The following is a 21,429-nucleotide window of genomic DNA, read 5'->3' on the forward strand; positions in this document are numbered from 1 at the left end:
AATTAAGTTTGACGCAAATGTCTCTCTTTTTTTTTTTCATCCCGTTTCTGCCTTCCTCACTGTCCCAACGTGTCCTCTACATTCCATTTGGATACATGAAAGACCTCCCTAGTTTTTCCTCACCTACCCTTCATGACAGGACAGGCCTCACTGTCTCTGTTAAACTGGGCAGAGGGATCACTGCTTAGCTTAGGGAACCTTGCTGAAACCTGTATGGAGTTTTCATACCCAGCATTTTACTGTATGGTTTCTTCATACACTAGTCTGCAAATCATGGAAGCATGAATATAAGTCATCAGGATGACTGTAAATGTGTATCCTTATTTCACTCCATTCCCAGATTTGTTAAACTTAGTATTGGAAGCAGTAAAGGCTGTAGCACTGAGCGATTAAACTAGAGGAGTCATGTTATGTGGGAGGACAGTGAATAACCCTAGATTTGCAGATGATATTGACTAAGGAGAATTTATCAAGAATAACTGACAAGGTAAATGGGGAAAGCAGAAAATTCAAATTGAAGATAAGCATGGAGAAGACAAACTATGGAAATTGGAAGATAAGAAGAGGTAAAGATCAAAATCAGAGACAAAGAACTAGAAAAGTGGAAACATTTGTGAATCTTGGAGGACTAGTATCGGAGAATGGAAATCACGAAGATGCCATGAAAAGAAGAATCAGACTAGCCACTACTGCATTTAGAAAATTCTGCAAGATCTGGAAGGCTAAAGACATTTAGATAAAAATGATATGACCGCATATATGAGGCAGCTGTCATGCCGATACCACTGTATCGGTCAGAATGTTGGAGTATGAGGAAAGCCGATGATCGTAATGAACTGGCTGCGAGGAATACTGTATGTGTCAAGACTGCAGAAAAAGAAAAATGAAGTGATAAGAAAATGACTTAAGCAAGAAATAACTGTTATGGAAAATTCAAGAAAGACTACTGTGGTCTTAGATGTGTCAAGAATAGACCTGGAAAGGATACCACATGTGGTGATACATACCCAAATACAAGGAACTAGAAATAGAAGACTAAGGAGGCATTGGATAGACAAGGTGAAGAATGACCTAGAATAAAAAGAAAAGGAGTACTTGTGGCACCTTAGAGACTAACCAATTTATTTGAGCATAAGCTTTCGTGAGCTACAGCTCACTTCATCGGATGCATCCGATGAAGTGAGCTGTAGCTCACGAAAGCTTATGCGCAAATAAATTGGTTAGTCTCTAAGGTGCCACAAGTACTCCTTTTCTTTTTGCAAATACAGACTAACTCGGCTGTTACTCTGAAACCTGTCATTATAGAATAAAAAGGTTTAAAGATAAACAAAGCCATGAGGCTGGTAAAAGACAAAGTGGTTGAAAGATTTTGTTTGGCCTCCTCATAGCTGTTGAGCTGACTATGGGAATCAAAGAAGATCCTGCAAATGACACTTATAGTTCTAGACCCTTTACTATAGCATCACAAATACTGTTGTAATAACATCCTGGTTCTTTTATACAAGAATTTAGAGTTAAATAGAGGATACAAATGTTTCCCTTGGTTGGGGAAGTGGGAAATGATAAAGCAGTATAACCAAACATTTTCAGTAGAGGCAATAGCTTCTCTCTGTTTTGTTTTGTTTCCTCAAAAATTTAGGGCATAGGATGCAGCCTCTGGGTGATGGTGCTCAAGGTGGACAGATGGGCAGTGGAGGGGATGGTGAACGCTGGGGGTCAGACAGGGCACCGAGGGGCAGCCTCAACGAACAAATTGCAGTAGTGCTCATGAGGTTACAAGAAGACATGCAGAACGTCCTTCAGAGACTGAATACACTGGAGGCACTGACAGCCTCCCAGGTAAAAATTTGTCCAGATTAAATATAACTTTCCAAGAAAAAAATAGATAAAGAAATGTTGCTTAACTAGCAATGCCTTGAAAAGCTCTCTCAAGGGGATATTTTGGATAGTTTCTATGCTTTTTAAGATAAGAAAGCAAGAATTAGGTCTATAATCTAAGTTATTAAAGACATTTTCAAATCTTTTATTTTGCAGCTATGAAGTCTAGTTGTATCTAGTCTCCACCATAATAGAGTTTGTGTCACTTCTACACATTAAGTCAACTATATTAGTTGGTCCTTCCATTGCAAGTCAGTGCATTCCTATAGAAATTTGTATTAATTTCCATCTGAGGTCAGAGTGTACCATTTTGATACTTACTAGCTTTGGTTTGTATTTAAAGGCAAGATCTGTGATGCTACAGTCAAATGTACAACCTCCCTCATCTGCTAAGGTAAGATTGTTTTCATATTTGTAAAAGGCAATGTTTGGAACAAGATAAAATGGCTTTAGATATCTTACATGTTTCAAATTTTGCCTGGCTCTTGAACTAGAAGGAGTAAAATAGAGGTCTTATAATCCAGTCTCTGAAGAAATGATTGAATAAATCACTTTTAAAATGAAGTGTAAACTATTTCCTTCTGCTATGCGAGTTTCTATTTTTTTGCACTTTGACCCAGTAGTATTTAAAGTGTGTTTATGTACTAGCATCTAATGTACTGGTACAAATTTCTGACCACAATTTGTATTTTGTTTTGCTTAGGGACCATCATGGTGGCCCTTTGATATTTCTCCCGGCACTTTAGCCTTTGCTGTTGTATGGCCCTTTGTTGCCCAGTGGTTGGTGCATGTATACTTTCAAAGAAGGCGAAGGTGAAGATTTATTTGTATTCTTTTACTCAACAGAGCATGTGCTTGTATATTTGTTTTCATTTGTTAGACATTACAGTACTCTACTCATAGGGATGAGCACAAACGAAGATTCTGCATTCATAAACAATGACAAGCATATTCTTACATTGCATGAGGCTTGTATAACATGAATAGAGGACGTGGGCGGTGTCAAAACATTAAGTAGATTGACACCTAGTGCCCCTAAAGAATCCTACATTTCCTTGAGCTTTCACTATTCAGGATGTAAGCTGCTGAAAGTTCCACTCTAAGTACCAGTGAAACTCCCAGTGCTAAGGATGGGGTGCTCAACCTAACCGTGTACCAGAGCCTTTGGAAGAGACTGGAATAGGAAGATATGGGATCTTGCTCCCAAAGAGGAACAGAATGGATGTTCAGCAAGAAATTCAAAATTAGCTACCACAGCTTTTCCCTTGCAGTAGGCAATTTAAGGGCATTTTCAGGAAGTGACCTATATGGCTTTACTCCCCTGCAAATTTCTTCATCATAGGAAATTATCTGCTAAGTTGACTGCATGGGCAATATGAACTTAACCTGGCTAACCGTAAGCCTTGTGCAAAATGAAACACCGTACTAATTCCAGTGAGTATTATCCTTATATGTCTGAGGCCGGCTGGCTCCCTTCTGCTTGACATCCTTAGGTTCTGTGGCCCACAATATCCTCCTGAACCACCTCCATTGTTGTGCAGGAGTCTCTGGTATCCTCTTGTTCTGCTCTTGCCTAGCAAACAGATTTCTCCCTGTAAATGGAGATAGTTCCTTTACAGAATTCCAGTGTTCAATGTTCAGTTTCTTATTCTAGCTACTTTCTCTCACTGTCCTCTCATCTGCACCTGGATTACTACTTTTATTCTGATAACAGTACATATTTTTCAATGTTTTGAATACCTTCCTCTGTCCTGTCTTGATCAAGTGATCTTGGGCTTCTTTTCTGCTTCCTTTAGCTAAATGACAGTAGCGTTGCTTTAATTAAGAGGAGCACCCTTCACACCGTACTTAATCTCCTCTATTTCCCTTCTCTATCTAAGCATGGAAAGCTCAAGTTAGTGTTTTCTAAACACTAGATCCAGACTCAGACCTCACTGCTGACTCCATTGTCTTAGGATGGTGTTATCCTTTATCCCAAACTCTTCTTATTCCACATCTTTCTGCAGATCTCTCTCACTAGATTTGTTAAATTATTCTTTGATCAAACTACATCTGTACTTTGAAAAATGGCCATTGCTCACACGTTTTAGCACAAACTTGGAATGGACACTGCCAGTTAAGGGTTCTCTTATCCCATTTCCTCAAATATAAGTATACTACACTTGCATTACACTGCCCTAACATCACTGACAACAGGTTTTATTCTATTATTTTTATACTAATTTAAAAAAAACAAAACAAATGAAGTAAAGGGGCCAGCCTACCTGTTCAGTACAAGTGCAGTGTGCTGCCATGTGGAAGATCTGTGCTGAGGATCGTAGCTACAGAGTGGTGAGGGGATGGACATGCTGCATAATGGTATCATTTTTATACTCCAGAGGATTTGGAATTCAGAAGTTACCTGAATCTCTTGATCTTCCCAGTATGCTGCAAAGCCAATCTGTTTGGGGAGCATAGAGGTGGCTGGGATTTTGAAAGGGATGTTTTGTTTTTTTTACTTTTGGTTAGTGGCAATGTGGTGCTGGTGGTGGTGGGGGGTGAGCTATGTGGTAATGGAGGAGAAAAGGTGCTGCTATTGTGCCTCATATTATTTTTGTACTTTGTTTTAATTTAATGGAGAGATCTCCTAGAGTGTCAGATTCCTTAAAGGTATAGTTACAGCCAAATATAATAAATGTATGGATTATGATTTAAAAAAAAACCTACTTACGTTTTTTATTTAAAAAGCACCCAGGCTGACCCGTAGCACCTGTGCACCATTCTTAAACTTGATCATCTTTTTCTGTTTAATATACAAATGTATACTGTAAAGAAATATATGGTGTATGCTAAAAGAATAAAGGGAGGATATTATACCTAATTTCAAGTAATTGTGGGGTTTAATGTGTAATTAGTTTCATAATGTTAATTGCTTATATTCACATCCTGTCTGTTGTAAGTAAAAAGTCATCACATAAGTAAGTTTTAAGTGGCTCTACTACGATTTTTTTTTTCTTCAAAAGCTAAGGAAGTGGGGTTAAACTAATTACATGTTTGGTTCCCTTTAGAAAACTGATCTGAGAACTTAATTTTTGATTTCGCTTAAAGACTACTAGGACTGGGACAGCCTGGAGAGAGAAGGAATTCAGAATTCACATGAGAACCTCAGGATCTGTGATGGCTAAATCTTCCTTCGATTGTAGTAATTTTTTGCACTACATGTGAGCTAACTACTTAAGGACTAACATTACTGATACTTGAATGATCCACTGCTTCTAGATTACAAGTAAAATAAATAATTATCCCACCCTTAAACCACATGAACATTAAATTATTAATTATGCTTTTGGAATGGATTTCTGGCTGGGCATTCTGTAGAGATGACTGATCTTTCTTATGGCAATTAATAATGAGGGGGATGTTAGCTTTGTAAAAAGAAACCCCGCTCTATTTATGGAATAGAAAATTGTAAAACTGTCACTTTAACATGAGGATGATTTTGCAATTGCAGTAACTCAGATTTCTTTCACGTTAGATAGAAGTAGTGACTGGGAAGACAGTGTAAGTCCTGTGTGTATATTATATGGTGGCTGAAAGGCTGCATGTAATAATGTAGCTCTGAAAGCCTCAACTAGTCTGTTTTGCTGCTAGACAGATGTGAGGTACATTTCTTTGTGCATCAGCCATGGGTGGAATCAAATATTTGACTCTGCATAATCCTGCCATTCATTGCACTTCCATATGTACCCACTCCCCAAACCGCTTTAGTTTTAGCAGCCAAGCATCTTGCATGTTAGAGACGTGGTAGTAACATGGGACAGATTATAGACAGTGTATGCTGAAAAGGAGCCATAGAGAGAAGCTGCACTGAATAATACTTTAAATTCATGTCTCTTTCTTTACTACTAACCGGTTTCATTTTAATTGAGACATGAAGTTTATGCACATAGTGCTTTAAAATACAAGATGAAAACTAGCTACACCCAATATTTGTAAGATTTTACAAAGTTTAGTCCAGTGTAAGCTATTATTTTATGTAGTAGTCAATTTAAAGGATAGATGAATTAATCTAGCCTCAACATCTATGTGGCCTTTTCCCACCCCAAAACCTACTTGAGAGAAAACATCTGTTTCCATATTTTCCTCGTATCCTTCCACTGCATCCAAATATTTTCCAAAATATTTATCCTAATTTTGATGATTATTTTCCTTTCCAGTGGTATTTATTCATACATAGAAATTTTATTGATCAGTATAAAGGTGAATATATTACAATCTTGTGAGGTTTGCTTGGTCGAAGTATGCTTTGCAGTTTGATTTTAAAATATGTATCTAAGTTACATAGCCTAGATCTATGAGAAGGTGAGCAGTATATTAAGATATTTTCTGTACAAAGTAAGAAATCAGACCTATATAGTAAAATGGTTGCTTTGCATTTGCAATGAAGAGAAGAAAAATTCCATTATGCCATAACCTACATTTAAGACCTGAATCTTAAAAACTACACTGTTGTTTATGCTGTCTCATTCTTCAGTCAGTGTGATACATTATGAATAATTCATGGAAAATGTCTTTTGGGATAAGGCATGCTTTCTGCCCTGTAAAGTCTTTTATTTTATAGTTTTGGAAAGCACTTTTCTTACAAGTTATACTGTATAAAACAGATGTAATTATAGGATTTAATGTTTCTGTCTTGTTTAACAGAACATGATTTTAACCTTGTCTTGAAATACTTTTAAAAAAAAATTTCTCCCTCTTCTGATCTTCATCTTTGATGTAAAACTGAGTTACTAAATAAAGAGTGACAAGAGAACATCTCTGATAGCATGTCCTCACAAGCAGCTGTTTTGGTGTAACATATAAACAAACCTAGCATGACTGGAGATGCTGAAAGCTTAAATTTGAATTAAACCAATCCTCCAATAGAAATTTTGCTATGGTTGCGATCTAGGCCTCCATGAAGCTATTCTGCCCGTCCTTTAAATAGTTGATTGTCATATTGTAGACAGTGAAAGAATTAAGATTACTGAGCAAGGAGGGTCTGCATTAAAGCCTAGTTATGCGATCATATTTTTTCAAAAATGTGTGTGACTGCACCCTCAGTTACTGCAAATATTGGTGCAAATGACCACACCCATCGTACACTGCTTGCCTCTCCCTGGCTATGAGTGCATGCACAAAGTAACTCAGTTCATCTTTTTTTAAAAAGGCCTTAACAAATGTAGAAACATTCCTCACGCAGAATATCTGCTTTACTACTGCATCATTTTGTACTCAGTACATAAGTGTCTACCAATCCTCCTACCATGACATTTCATGGAAAGAAATAAGTTCCGGTAAGTTTTAATTCCATTGGTGCTGCTTCCCTGTGCTCTTGCAGCACTAGCAGCCTCAGTAGATATCCCACACTAGATATGGCTCTGGAGCTCATTGAGGGTTTAAGTGACTGGGTTAAAGTGAGAGTCTGAGACTGGACCTCCCAACCCAGCAAGCAGCTATAATGAGGAACTACAAGGCCCATCATAGATCATTTTCTTGCCTCTTTCCAGCTCAGCTGCAGTGTTTTCTTTTCCATAAAGACCTGTAACAGACTCCTTTCTGCTGCTTTACAGGGCCAGAGATATTGGTTTACGAGACAAATGACAGAAGGGCATCATGGCCTTAACTCCTGAAAGCCTCTCTAAATGAATCAGAGTGGTTGGGTGCATTGAGTATGCTACTCCAACTGGTGCTGTCTAAATCTTAGCTGCTGGCAGCCAGAGTTGGGTTTGGGGATAGTGAAGGTTGTTTTCATTTACTTAGATCTCATCACAATAACTACAAAGTCATGTAAAGGTGTGGTACTTCCAGCACAGATTGCATAGTAGGAGCCAAAGTGAGAGATGGCTCCTAGGAACAGTGGCAGCTTGCATACTGATGTCAGGGAAGGCAAGAGGTCAGCAGAAGATGATAAATACAAACAAACAAGCAACCCGTAGCACCAAACCCAGCTCCTGTGACCAGGAGATTAGCCTGCTATCTCAGAAGGGTAGTCACAGAGGCAAAAGACTTGGAGACCCTGTAATCAAGGCAGCAGCAGCATCAGTGCTTCTCTCCCCTGGCCAGAGCAGAAGGCAGAACATAAATGAAAGCCTAGGCACTACTCGCTGTATAGAATGGGCTCATGGAGGGGAGGGGAGGGGAGGTGTGCCACATGATTGGCCAATGGCACAGTGTCTCAAGTGAAGAGGGCAGAAAAATATTAAAAATAAACTAGTACTGCATGGGGCAGAGTAATTTATGAAAGTATTTGCAGAATGTCTTATCACTTAGATAAAACATTACAAATTGATTCTTCCTCCTCAATGACATTACTGACCCTCTCTGTTCTAGGTAGTTATTTAAATCTGGGGGGAGAGAAGAGGTTGGAGGTGGAAGCAAAGCATGCAGCAACAAACAACTTCTCTCAACTGTGTACCCTATATAAAATGTTCACAGACTGGTCCACCACTTGAACCCCAATGTGGTACTTGCTTATTAGCACATGTAAATGGTGCACCTGCTGAGAACTTCAAAAAGGTTTATTTTTATTATACAGGTTTCAAAAAAGTTTATGGGAGGGGAAGCATCAAAATGAAATCTAAGGCTGCATGTAGAAGAGATATTTATCAAAAATACCTTACTCTGAAACAAACAAGTACAGTGTAGTGCTAGCTGGCAGGTCACACAATTTCATAAAGGACAGGTTCCAGCATCCAATAGAAAACAGAGTAGAATGTTTTGTTTTTACCAAACCGGGTAAATTCAGCCCATGAGCAGTCAGAGTTTGAACAAACATCAGCTGCTTAGAAGATTCCACTGAGCTCATTTGTAAGTGATGGTGAGTGAGTCCCAGAACGGAGTAGAGGCACATGGGTTAGTTTCTCTCAGCTACTGGAGTAGTTCTAATAGTTGTGTCCAGGGTTTCAAGGCTGCTAAAGCCTGGGCTTAATCAGCAAAAAGGTAGTCAATATTCCAAAGCTTCTTGGCCCTAACTGTCTGTGCCACATATAGATGAAAAGTTTCTCAGTCTGATTAGTAGTAATAGTAGTGACTTTGGCTACAGAGCTAAGTGTCTGAGAGCCATGACCCTTTAAATACAGAGATTTTAGTGGACTTGACATTTCTTGAGCTTTTTAGTCGAGCACCTCTTAACCCTCAGTCCAGTTGACATGAACTAGGATGACTTTGAGGTCAGGTGGTAGCTTTGGAATGATGTATAGATTAACAAACAAATATGGAGTGCATGGAAACCTAAGGGCCTTAAAAGAAACTGCTGGCCTAACAGCTGCACAACAGACCACAGAGGCAGCATTCCACAGCATCCAGGGACCAAAAGGCCTGTTCTAATGCACTCATTATGATTGAGATAACTAGTTAAGGGAAGATTAAATTTGTCCAAGGCCTCCAAACCTCTTATTTTATGCCTCCGTCATGTGAAACTGGGAGGTGGTAAATGGGTAACAACAAATGTTTGAAACAATACATGATAAAAGGATAAAGCTAAAATAGTTTTGAAGAAAGCATTTTTTGGATCAGCTTGCTTAGTCAACATGTAGTCTTAATTCCATGATGTCTGCACAGTAACAAAAAAAATCAAGATATTCAATAGAATTAGATGAGAATTTCATATTCAGCTGTACAGACCAAGAAAAATATGACCCTGTGCAGCAATGTTTCATAAGGACGCATACCATTCATATTAATACACTCTGCTCTCTGACTTGTCTACAAAACTTACATACAGTGTAATGAAAAAATCCCATTTCTGTCATTTTGACTTGCAAGACTTTATTATGGTAAAATATATAAACATCTAAACTGGGTTCCTTGAGATAGTTTTTGACACAGAATGGATGGATACTACGGTTCTTGTTTATACATGTTTTACAGTGGTTTGATTTCTAGTTTTATATTAATGCATTAGACTATGTAAAAATGATTAAACACTTCAAATAGTTCTGTAGTTCATGATGCACATTGTAATTAATTTGAAAAATCTTTAAATAAAAACTCATATCAGTTTGTGATCCTTTATAAATTAGGCAATCTTGGTATTTTTTGTTAAATATTTTCTTGAAGAATTAAGCTGGTACATTCAACAGAACATCCTAACAAAACCAAAACCCTCACTAACAGCATGAACTAATTATGCTAATAGATAGTTACAGCCTATTTCAATTTCTGTTAATAGCGGAACACTAAAAACTTAGTTTTGGTGTTCACCTTGAACAGTTTGCTAATAGACTTTTATGGAAAGATAATATAGTGCACCATAAAGCTGTATTTCTCATTAAAAGACTAGTTTTCTAACTCCTAACTTCTGCAAAAAACAAAACTAATCCAGTGACATTTTCAGATGCTGTACTTCGTCTCAGGTTAAGATTTTTTTGAGAGTTTGGGATATTTGGATATAAATGCTACATTTCTCTTCAAAAAAGGACCTGTTACGATCTGCAGCTTTCTCTCACTGACAGAAAAATAGTCCTCTGTTAATAATGTGCAGTAATAAATACCTATTATATTCAACATTTAGAAAACCATCACTATTTAAATTGCTGCTCCATGCACAAACTAGATTCAGTGATCTGCAAGTATGCAGAAATCGGGAGACATTTCAGTCAATGCAACGAACTATAGTGTGGCTTCTGACATCCCAACATTCCAAGGTGTACATCATACCATGTTTTCACAAGTCCCCAGTAAATTACAATGCAAACATGTCGCAACAATTCTGATTTTGTGACATTTTGCAACTGTTTGATCTCTTGTGCGGCTTCTGGGACAAAACATAGGGTGATTCTTCTCTCTCATACCCTTCTTGGCTATTTGGAGCAGGAAATCTGGCAACTCTGGATTAGTTCACGCTCCATTCACTAGCCTTGTGTGCGAGGAAGCATGGGAAATGAATGGTCATCAATTCACTTACTTGGTCTGAAATGTCAGTTCCATGCAACACCCTGAAAAGCCACCTGATGATTGCTAGCATAGTGATCAGTTCTGGGATACAGCAGCTGGATTACACCATGGTACAGCATGAACCTTCCGTCCCACCCCCACTGCAGCATTGAAGCAGGAAACGAAAAACCTTATAATTAATTGAATGAAATTGTAAGCACTAAAAGACAGACAAATTTTGTTTAATGGTGATTCCCATCTAAGATAAAGGAAAACAGTTTTAACAGAGACAAAAATCAGGCATTATCAGAAACAATCTCCACAATGCAGTAGATAATCTCTATGTATTTTCCCAATCTATTAAAATACAGCTTAGATTCTTCATTAAAATGCTTAGTACTGAAAGTCCTAATTTTAACTCAAGTTTTATTGAAATTGAACTTATGATGTTCTCAAATTAACCAATTTGCAATACATTATATAGACTTTAATATACATACTTCGTGTTTTCATTAGCAAACAGATTTTTTTTTTTTTTAAACATCTGGCAGAGTGACACAGGAAAGAAGCCGAATAGATCTCCTCAGATCTTCTAAATTTAAAATAAACGGGTCACTAAAATAAATACTGTTCAGTCTATCATCCCATAATGCATTCAAAATCTTTTCAGTATGAAAATTTAAACAAAGTCTATTTGTTTTTTTAAATTTGCTATAAGATTCCTTTACTCTGTGCATTTGCCAGGGAAAAAACGTTGGCAGTAAAAATACAGTTAAGTTTTACAACACTGATATCTCATCAGCCGAGCAGGCAGTGTATGTGACCTAAGGATGCCAAAAACATCTCTTTTCTCATCCCACTAAGGAGTAAGATGTTTTTACACTGCCCTGAGACCTAAAAAACTTCCATTTTCACTATGGATGCAGCTCCAAGTTGGTCTGAAAGCTCCTATCACAAATGTGACTATGAACATATTGAACCCCAGATAAATAACGCATTGTATGCTCCCACTCAGTTGTGTTTAATTGCAAAATAGCCCCAAATTGGAAGTACTCCACAGCAGCAAGAGAAATATTTTGCCAAGTGTGAAAGTGACATTACTAACTTTACAAATACATACTCAGGCTCTCAATAAGGTGCAGAAAGTAGGATAAATAAAAAGAACAAGAAGCCATTTGGAATTAATGAACATTTTGTATAGTGGCTTTGTTTTAGAACAAAGGATACACAAATTAAAAGCAGACTGACCAATTGTTTTAAAAAATGACGTTTGGTAAGAAAACCAAGACCAAACTAGTGTTAAGGGTAGTTTACAAATGTGCAAAACCATGGACAAAGTTCCATTTTCTCAATACTATAAGCTAAATCCAGACACAGTCAGATGCTGAGCATTATTTCTAGCTTCAAAGTAGGAGGTATCTGTTTCATCAACCGGCTGAGGTACGAAAGGCATAGTTTGATTCTGAAGATTATCCCAGTCTACACCATGAAAGAGGGGATGATGTTTCAGCTCTAAAACAAAAGTTTACATAAAATATTAAGAATGTTCTCCTCTGAACAACCAGTTTAGCCACCTCATTGACATGATGCCAGTTAGCTGTTTGGGTGTGTTTTACCTTTCTGGACATTCAAAAACCTACATTACAAACAGTCCGTGACAGAACAAACGGCGTTTAGTTAAGGAGACGTATTTGCACACAGATTAGCACGACTGACAAAGATGATGGTGAAACACAGTCACTTCACTTTTAAGACTGACTGAAAGAGTGGTGGTTTATCAGATACTACTGTGTGGGAAAGTCAGCCAACAACTCCCAGTGGGATCAGATTACTCCCATGCAAGCTAACCTTTTCCTCAGTTATAGAGAGAGCAATTTTACATTTGGCACAGATGCTGGATCAAAGGAGGTTGTAAGAAATGTGATAGAATGGCCATCATACAAGAAATGGAAAAAATCTCTTTCCAAGATAGGGCATCTGCAGAGACAAATTTTAATTCCACTTATTTGAAAACCTACTCTAGTTTGATCAAGAGACCACAGACAATGGAGTTCCTCCTCCCCAGCTGCTGGAGGCAGGATAATCAGAAAATCCTGTAATCTGATTGGTGATTCACTAGCAGGGCTCCCTCCTCCAATCTGATTCCTCTGATTTGAAAGAACATCTGTTAGCCTACTCTACCTTCATCATGTGAGATGTCTTGAGTCACCCTAGAAGAAACTTTCGAACTCTTCCTCTACACACATATTGTCAAGTACTAGCCAGGTTACCAAATGTATAACAAAATACAATGTGTGAAATGTGGGCAAGTTGATGTCAGAGAAATAGAACTTTTATATGTCAAAAATTTGAGGACTCTGCTTTAAAGCTAAAAGGCTGGGAGAATGCCTGGACCCTTTATTAGAGGATTGTTAATGTCTCCCTTAAAAGGGAGAGATACTGGCAATAAGCTGCAGTCCAACCCTTTATCAAGGAACAAAAACTTTGGACACTAGTGTTCTTGAAACTAAAGCCTTTACCTTAACTTCTCATCTGAAAATATCACTGAAGTGATTGTGGCAGGCCAGCAGCACCACATGAGGCAGTCAAGTTCCTTGGATTCCTCAACCAGTCAGGCTTCTGACTATGTTATGACAGGGAATGTATTATTAATTGCAATGGCAGCTGATCTCAGGAAAATGACATAACAGTAGACATCTTGGCCTATCTTTGAATGGCGTTCAATGCAGCTAAAGAGGTACAACTGCAAGTCTCAATAGAGTTTAAGGCCGGAAGGAACCATTAGATCTTTTAGTCTACCTTCCTGTAGATCAAAGGCCATTATATTTCATCCAGCTATCCCTGTAATTAATCCAATAATTTGTGTTTGGCTAAAGCTTATTTTCCAGAAAGCATCCAGTCTTGATTTAAAGACATCAAGAGATGGAGAATCCACCACTTCCTTCAGTAATTTGTTCTAATGTTAAATCACCATCATTGTGTAAAAACTTATTTCTAGTTTGAATTTGTCTGCCATCAACTTCCAGCCATTGGTTCTTGTTAGGGATCATCACTTTAATTTGACTCTACTTAATCCTTCCAGAGGTCTCAAAGGCAATTGTTCCTCTCCAAGGATTTCTCCCCCTTTTTCTAAGATCGATGTAAAGCAATTGGGTTATAATGCCAGGCAATACACTAACAAGAGCTCAACAATCTTTTGTTGGGAGGACAGACAAATTGGACACTAAATATCTGTTTTCAGTAAGAGTTGGATAGATTGCACTTTGGAAAGTTACACATGAATGAAGTAGCGTGAATATATAACAAAGTAAAAAATCATTATTTGCTTTCCTTATTCAACAGCATAAAACCTTTTATTAGCACAAAGTCTACACCAGTAGCATAGTGGATACCATAATTTGCAACATATTCTAGCACTCAAGCCCAGTGCCAAAGCAGGGACCGTGACATTTTGAAATATGCAATTTATCACAAAAGTAAAACGAAAAAAGTTTAATAAATACTGACCCTTCAGTCCAGCTCGCTTTGTAGTGTCAATGGTTAAAAGAGTATCTATTGCATTTTGGGCATTACTGGACAACTTTTCTTCACCCTCAGGCCAAGGAATATCTACAAACAGAAAGACACAGATTTGTCAGCAGTTCAAATAGCACAGCCAACTTTCAATTAATCAGTTTTGATGAGAAAATCAATTACCTCTTTTCAAAATGTTCTGGAAGACTTGTTGTGGTGTTTCATCATTAAAGGGTGGAATTCCAGTTAAAAACTCAAACAAACTAACTCCGAGAGCCCACCAATCTACTGCAGGACCTGAATAAGTGAGAAAGCCAGGCAGTTAGCATAAGAAGGAAGTTGCTGAATAAGCTGTACTATAACTTATGCATGAAGGATCAACAACACTTGCAAATAAAATCATTTAAAGCCTAAAGTGGCAGAATTTTGAAAAAATTACAAATCCTGAAAAGCTTTTTGGAAAGGAAGTTTATTATGAAATACTGAGAAACAGACAAAACACAAGTTGTACTCTGATAATTGTGGCAGGAGATTTAAAATGGTTTACTATAGGAGGATTTTTATTTTAAAAAGTCACTATGTTCGTAGCTTCATGTTAATATTCAGAGTAACATTTATTGTGGGCAGAAGAGTGTAAGAATAGCAGAATTGCAAACTCCTGTACAAGTTAGTCTGAGAGTGTCTATAGCCTCTCTCATATAAAGTGTTTTCTTGTGGTAGGAGACAGTCACTGGTAATTTCTCAGCTCCTCTGGAACGCAAGACTGAGTGAACCTTGTAATTCCACATATTACGTTATCACTTCAGTTGCTTGATGCGACTCCACAGGCGCAAAATATTGACATTTTATTTTCAATAACCTAAACCCGTTTCTGCCAATATTGAGCACAGCCTGCAGAGATGAGCCAGCATGCAAGAAAATGGATTAATGTTCTACTGTGCTAAAGTTCATTACAGCAATGCAAAGTTACTTATCTGCTCTCATGTGTTTCTAAACAGTTTTTTCTGGGACTCGTACAGCCTTTGCCGAACATATGCAGTCAACTCACTTAAACAAGCAGGCAAAGCAGTTCAGACACCACTAGTCAAAGAGCTACATGCATTCTGTTTTCTGCATCTTTAAGCCATGCCCAATCCACCTTATAAAGAATACAGGATTCACTTGGTGCAAAAACTGGTTTACACAGAAATCCAGGCTTGTAAAAAAAAGTTTTTTCAAAAGATCACCTCCATGGTAGAAAGGAAATACTTTTGATAATTTTAACTTTCCTATGTTTCTAACCTATTGTAGTCTTACTAAACCAGATAGGTCAGTTATAAAGTTTCCCTGCTGGACACAGCAATCCGAGCACCTCTCCCAGCTCCGCACACTAAAGCAATGAGATCCCATCTACTACATCCAGTATACTTGGATGTTTGGGAAAAATTACAAACAAGTCAAAGTCTAATAAGATCACAACTCTGGACAAAATACTAAGGAAAATGTTTCATGGTCTAGAGACATTTTAATAGTCTTATCATAACCTTTTAAGTAGAAATTAATTCCTATCATCTATTTTTGTGGCAAGAAAGCCAAATGCAGTTCTTTGGCGTCTCTACCTTTTTAACCACATAAATGAACAGACACTATGAGCTGTCCCAGAAAGGCTGAGAATTTTAACCCAACCAATCATCCTGAATGATCATTTTTCACCATCATCTCCTCCAATTTTATTTAACTTTTGTGGCTTACTTCCAGATAGCGAGAAGGTGTTTAGAAGTGGTGTGCAGTGACTTTCATCTGAAGGGTGTAAGCATAGCCTCCAGTGGCCTGTAACAGGGAGACTAAAGTTTCTCTATAACTTGAGTCTCTTGTAGCATCATGCATTATTATGTGGTTCTCTTATTGCTATATAGAGTTTCAGGTGCAATTTATTTAGCCACATAACTTTCACTCAAAAAATGTGATCTAGTTATACTTTGACTGTTCATAGTTTAGTTGAACACTCCTTTATAGTCAAACTCACCAGACATCAGAATCCCTGCATGTAAAAAAACAATTAGTTAACCATAGTAAGATTATTGCACACATTCATTTAAATATTATCAATTATGTTTGACACTGGAGAAGTATTTTAATTCTTGCTCATTGCTTTAATATACTGTGGTACTTTAAGTCACTAACTACAAACACTGTTTTTTAAAAAAGGGGTTAACCTAAATATGCTTTAGGAAATTTGGAGAGGAGCAAAAAAATAAAAATAAAAATAAAAAAAATGGTTACCTACCTCCTCCTAACTGTTGTTCTTTGAGATGTGTTGCTCAGGTCCATTCCAAGTAGGTGTGTTTGCGCCGCATGCACAGGCATTGGAAGGTTTTTCCCCTAGAGCAGGGGTCTCAAACACGTGGCCCGCGGGGTTATTTTCTGCGGCCTGCCAGCTTCCCGCGGCACCCCCGCCCTCCCCCAGCATTTACCAAGAGCGGCTCTGGTCCGGAGCTTGGGAGCTTCTGGGGAGGTACCTGGAGGAGCGGCCAGGGCAACACACAAACCCCTGTGCCCCCCAACCCAGGTCTCAGCTGCTTCCCGAAGCGGCGTTGGGGGGGCGGGCAGGCAAGGAACCTGCTCTGCCCCTGGTGCGTGCTGGGCAAGGCGGGCAGGCGGCCGGGCAGGAAGCCTGCCCTTCCCTCGGTGTGCGCAGGGCTGGACCCACCCCCCGAATCCTCCTGCAGCCGACCCCCCTGCCCTGAGCCCCCTGCTGCACCCCACATCCCTCCTGCAGCCGACCCCCCTGCCCTGAGCCCCCTCCCACACTCCACACCCCTCCTGCACCCCAACACCCTGCCCTGAGCCCCCTGCCACACCCCGCACACACCCTGCACCCCAAACTCCTACCCTGAGCCGCCTGCTGCACCCCTCCTGCACCCCAACCCCCTGCCCTGAGCCACCTGCCACACCCCTCCTGCACCCCAACCCCCTGCCCTGAGCCGCCTGCCGCACCCCATCTGTACCCCGATCCCCTGCCCTGAGCGCCCTGCCGCACCCCTCCCGGGGGCAGAGTTGGGGTGGGAATTTCAGGGAAGGGGTTGGAATGGGGATTTCAGGGAAGGGGTGGAGTGGGGATGGGGCCAGGAAACCGGTTGGGGGGTGGTCAGTGGTGCGGCCATCGGGCCAATGTACTCGTCCTCATGTGGCCCTCGTGGTCATTTGCGTTTGAGACCCCCTACCCTAGAGGTACCTGTTGGGTCGGCTGTGGAGCCCCCTGGAATCGTGCCTTCATAGCGGTGTATATAGGTCCCTGCCAACCCACCACCTCTTCAGTTCCTTCTTGCCAGTCTGTTCCAACAGAGAGGTCGGCAGGTGGGTCTTGGAATGGACATGAGCAACACATTTCGAAGAACAACAGTTAGAAGAAGGTAGGTACCCATTTTTCTTTGAGTGCTTGCTCATGTCAATTTCAAGTAGGTGACTCCCAAGCATCTCCTAGGAGGAGGGGGTCAGAGTTCAGCGAGTCGCAGACTGCAGCACCGCTCTGCCAAATGCAGCATCGTCTCTAGCCTGCTGTTTAATGGAGTAATGCGACGTAAAGGTGTGGAATGACGACCACGTTGCTGCCCTGCAGATGTCTTTAATGGGAACCTGTGCTAGGAACGCTGCCAAGGATGCTTGTGCCCTTGTGGAGTATGCTGTCAGTGAAGGGACAGGTATCTTTGCTGGGTCGTAGCATGCCCTGATACAAGCCGTGATCTATGTAGAAATTCTTTGGGATGACACTGGAAGTCGCTTAATCCACTCCACAATTGTAACGAAGAGTTGTGTTGATTTTCAAAATGTCTTCACTCTTTCAATGTAAAAGGCTAGCACTCACCTGACATCCAGGGCGTGAAGCATTCGCTCCCGGTTGCTGGCGTGAGGTTTAGGAAAGAAAACTGGGAAAAATATGTCCTGGTTTGCATGGAATTGGGAAACCACCTTTGAGAGAAAGGTCAGGTGGAGTCGCAACTGCACCATGTCCTTATAGAAGACAGTATATGGAGGCTCAGAAGTCAGGGTCTTAAGCTCAGACCCTCTCCTGGCTGAAGTGATAGCCACTAGGAACACTATTTTCCAGGAAAGGTAAAGGAGTGAGCATGTTGCTAGGGACTCAAAGGGAGGCCCCATCAGTTTTAATAGCACTAGGTTGAGATCCCACATGGGCATCGGTTGCCTTACTTGAGGGTACAGTCTATCCAGTCCTTTGAGGAAGCGGCCGACCATGGGGTTAGCAAAAACTGATCAGCCAGCTGAACCTGGATGGAAAGCCAAGATGGTGGCCAGGTGCATAGAGGAAAGGAGTGAGCACCCCGTCTGTTTATATAGAACATCATTGTTGTATTGTTGGTCAATACTGACACACATCTGCCCTCCAGATGGGTCTAGAGCATCTGGCAAGCAAGGCGAACTGCTCTTAGCTCCCTGATGTTGATGTGCAGCTAAACTTCTGTTTGGGATCAGAGGCCTTGAGTCCTAAGTGTGCCCCCCCATCCCATCGCTGACTCATCTGTAACTAGACACAGCGAGAGTTAGGGCCTGGAAAAGGGTACTCCTATGCACACTACTTGTGAGTTGAGCCACCATAGGAGGGACTCGATAACTAATGGAGGAAGTGTGATTATCTTTTCTAGGTGGCCTCTGTTTGGTCTGTACACTGAAGCAAGCCAGGCCTGAAGAGGCCAGAGCTGTAGTCTCGCATGCTGTACTACATGCATACAAGCGGCCATATGACTGAGCAGCTTCAGGCAATTTCGCACCAGGGCAGTGGGGTATCATCTTAAGTTTTGCTTGGGGGCCAAAAACTGCATCACCAAGCCCTGGTCTTGGTTAGAAAAGGGCTGAGGTGGCCTTTGCCTATTATTCCTGCCACACTTCCTGCTGTAATCCTGCCTACGATGAGCAAGATAGAAGTGTGGGGGAGGTTGCAGTCTGAAACATTTCCTTTGTGGATCTATGAAGCCACAAAGATTTTAGCGTTGCTCACAAGTCTTTAAGACTCTGGAGCTTGGAGTCCGTTTGCTCCGAGAACAACCCTGATCCTTTGAAGGGCAAGTCCTGAATTGTTTTCTGGACCTTGTGCAGGAGGCCCAAAGCCTGCAATTAACATAGTACAAGTTGCCGAGTTCACTGAGTCTAGAGAGGCTTGCAAAGAGGTTCTTGCTAGGACCTTGCCCTCGTCGAGGATGCCCCTGAACTCTGGCCTCGAATCAGTTGGAAGCAACTCTTTAAACTTGGTCAGAATGTTTCAAGAATTAAAATGGTAGCGGATGAGGACCGCTTGCTGATTCGCAATGCGAAGTTGGAGCCCTCAGTAGAATAGACTTTATGGCTGAAGATATCCAGCTTCTTTGCATCTTTACATTTGGGCGTTGGTCCCTACTGCCCTGACCTCTTTCTTTTATTTGCGGCCGCCACAACTAATGTGCCCGGCTGAGGGGGAGTAAATAGGTATTCGTACCCCTCAGATACAAAGTACTCTCAACCCCTTTGGCTGGGACGGGGAGAGACGGAGAGGTGGGTGTCTGCCATAGAGTATTGGTGGTGTTTTGGATAGTCTTAATCAGGGGTAAGGCCATCATTGAAGGACCTTCAGGGGTCAGGATATCCACCATAGGGTCCATCTCCTTCGACACCACCTCTGCCTGGAGGCCCAAGTTCTGAGCCACTCTCCTGAGTAGTTCCTGGTGGGCTCTGTTGTCCATAGATGGCAATGTGGCAGATGAGCCCACCACCGCCTTGTCAGGGGAAGATGCTCGTAGCGGAACCGGGTCCTCTTGTCCCTGCAGTTCACGGAAATCATTTTACGCTGATGCCTCTTGCATGGTGCCAACGATGGCACCAGCCTCAGTGCTGCCTTCTCAGCCCTGTGGTGGTTCTTGAACTATCGACAGGGTAGATAAAAAAATCATTGATTTTTTTTTTTTAAAGATTTTTTTAATTTAAAATCGTATTTTTTTGATGAAAGCTTTTTGAAAAAACCTATCTAAAGATAGTTTTAATTAAGATACATTATAGCTCAAAGATCTCATCATGGAATAGGGATTATAAATTCTAATTCTATAGTATGAGACAATATATTCATGTAACGTTTAAGAAAAGTTTTGTAAATGAGTTCCAATAGTCCATGGATTAAGGACCCAATTTTATGGGGTTCCAAAGGCTTCTGTATAGATTATTTAGGTTAATTTTTCTATCTACCCAATGGGACTCAGTGCTCAGTCTAGAATACTGGTTCTCAAAGCCGGTCCGCCGCTTGTTCAGGGAAAGGCCCTGGCGGGCCGGACTGGTTTGTTTACCTGCCGCGTCCACAGGTTCAGCCGATCGCAGCTCCCACTGGCCGCGGTTCGCTGCTCCAGGCCAATGGGGGCTGCGGGAAGCAGCGCGGGCCAAGGGATGTGCTGGCTGCCCTTCCCTCAGCCCCCATTGGCCTGGAGCAGCGAACCGTGGCCAGTGGGAGTCGCGATCGGCCGAACCTGCGGACACAGCAGGTAAACAAACCGGTCAGGCCCGCCAGGGCCTTTCCCTGAACAAGCTGCGGACTGGCTTTGAGAACCACTGGTCTAGAAGATACCATCGCAGATGCTTAGTTTTGCAGTTCTCAAACTGTAGATTTGTGTCTCCAGAGATAACATGCTTGTTAACAGCAAAAATATTTTAAAATAAATAATATGTAGAGGTGAGAAATAACAGACCTGAATTGTCCCTCTGCAAATTTGTATACACAGAGTCAACCCCTTACCTCTCTCTAAAAGTGCAAAGTTTCAAAAAGTTCAGTGAATAGAAGATTGTTGGGGGTGGAATAGATCCGGACAAGGAGAAGTCATCTGGAGATAAGTGTGAGAAGCGAGGGACAGGCAGTAGAAACAAAAGTGAAACTGTTTGAGCAGCATATTCCAGAAGTCTAGAGGTCTTTGAGTGTAGCCTTGATTGATTTGAGATCTACCATACTATTCTCTCACTAGAAGGGAAAACCTATAATGGCAGCAGACTGTAAAAGAGACCCAGTTTGAGAATATTTTAATGAAGTTCCTCTACCTGAGGGTAAGAAAGGCATGCGTGCAAAATGCAAACCATGCAAGAAAGAAATGCAAGAGCTGCTTGCCTGAATGAAACATCATAAGAAGTGTTCCTTCT

The 21,429-nt window shown here is 40.7% G+C and overlaps 2 protein-coding genes across 11 annotated transcripts in view; one reads left to right on the forward strand and one right to left on the reverse strand.

The window, feature by feature from the left end:
• The window catches only part of ACBD5 (acyl-CoA binding domain containing 5), a 53,246-nt gene extending 46,551 nt beyond the window's left edge, over positions 1–6,695 (forward strand). For 6 of the 8 annotated variants that reach the window (XM_048837820.2, XM_048837821.2, XM_075125932.1 and 3 more), the window contains 4 exons: positions 1,640–1,839; positions 2,222–2,272; positions 2,582–2,691; positions 4,966–6,695. In XM_048837820.2, coding sequence (XP_048693777.1) covers positions 1,640–1,839; positions 2,222–2,272; positions 2,582–2,691; positions 4,966–5,017 — 413 coding nt within the window. In that variant the 3' untranslated portion in view covers positions 5,018–6,695. Of the gene's footprint in view, positions 1–1,639; positions 1,840–2,221; positions 2,273–2,581; positions 2,696–4,925 lie in introns of those variants that run through there. The other 2 variants (XM_075125933.1, XM_075125937.1) reach the window with 2 other exon arrangements.
• A 4,304-nt stretch (positions 6,696–10,999) lies between these two features.
• Positions 11,000–21,429, reverse strand: part of MASTL (microtubule associated serine/threonine kinase like) — a 41,414-nt gene continuing 30,984 nt past the window's right edge. Inside the window, exons 10-13 of one of the 3 annotated variants that reach the window (XM_048837815.2) lie at positions 16,292–16,306; positions 14,470–14,583; positions 14,281–14,382; positions 11,000–12,285 (exon numbers count right to left, since the gene is read on the reverse strand). In XM_048837815.2, coding sequence (XP_048693772.2) covers positions 12,128–12,285; positions 14,281–14,382; positions 14,470–14,583; positions 16,292–16,306 — 389 coding nt within the window. In that variant the 3' untranslated portion in view covers positions 11,000–12,127. Of the gene's footprint in view, positions 12,286–14,280; positions 14,383–14,469; positions 14,584–16,291; positions 16,307–21,429 lie in introns of those variants that run through there. The other 2 variants (XM_048837816.2, XR_012667266.1) reach the window with 2 other exon arrangements.

The sequence above is a fragment of the Caretta caretta genome, chromosome 2, assembly GCF_965140235.1.
Source record: "Caretta caretta isolate rCarCar2 chromosome 2, rCarCar1.hap1, whole genome shotgun sequence".
Classification (NCBI taxonomy): Eukaryota; Metazoa; Chordata; order Testudines; family Cheloniidae; genus Caretta; species Caretta caretta.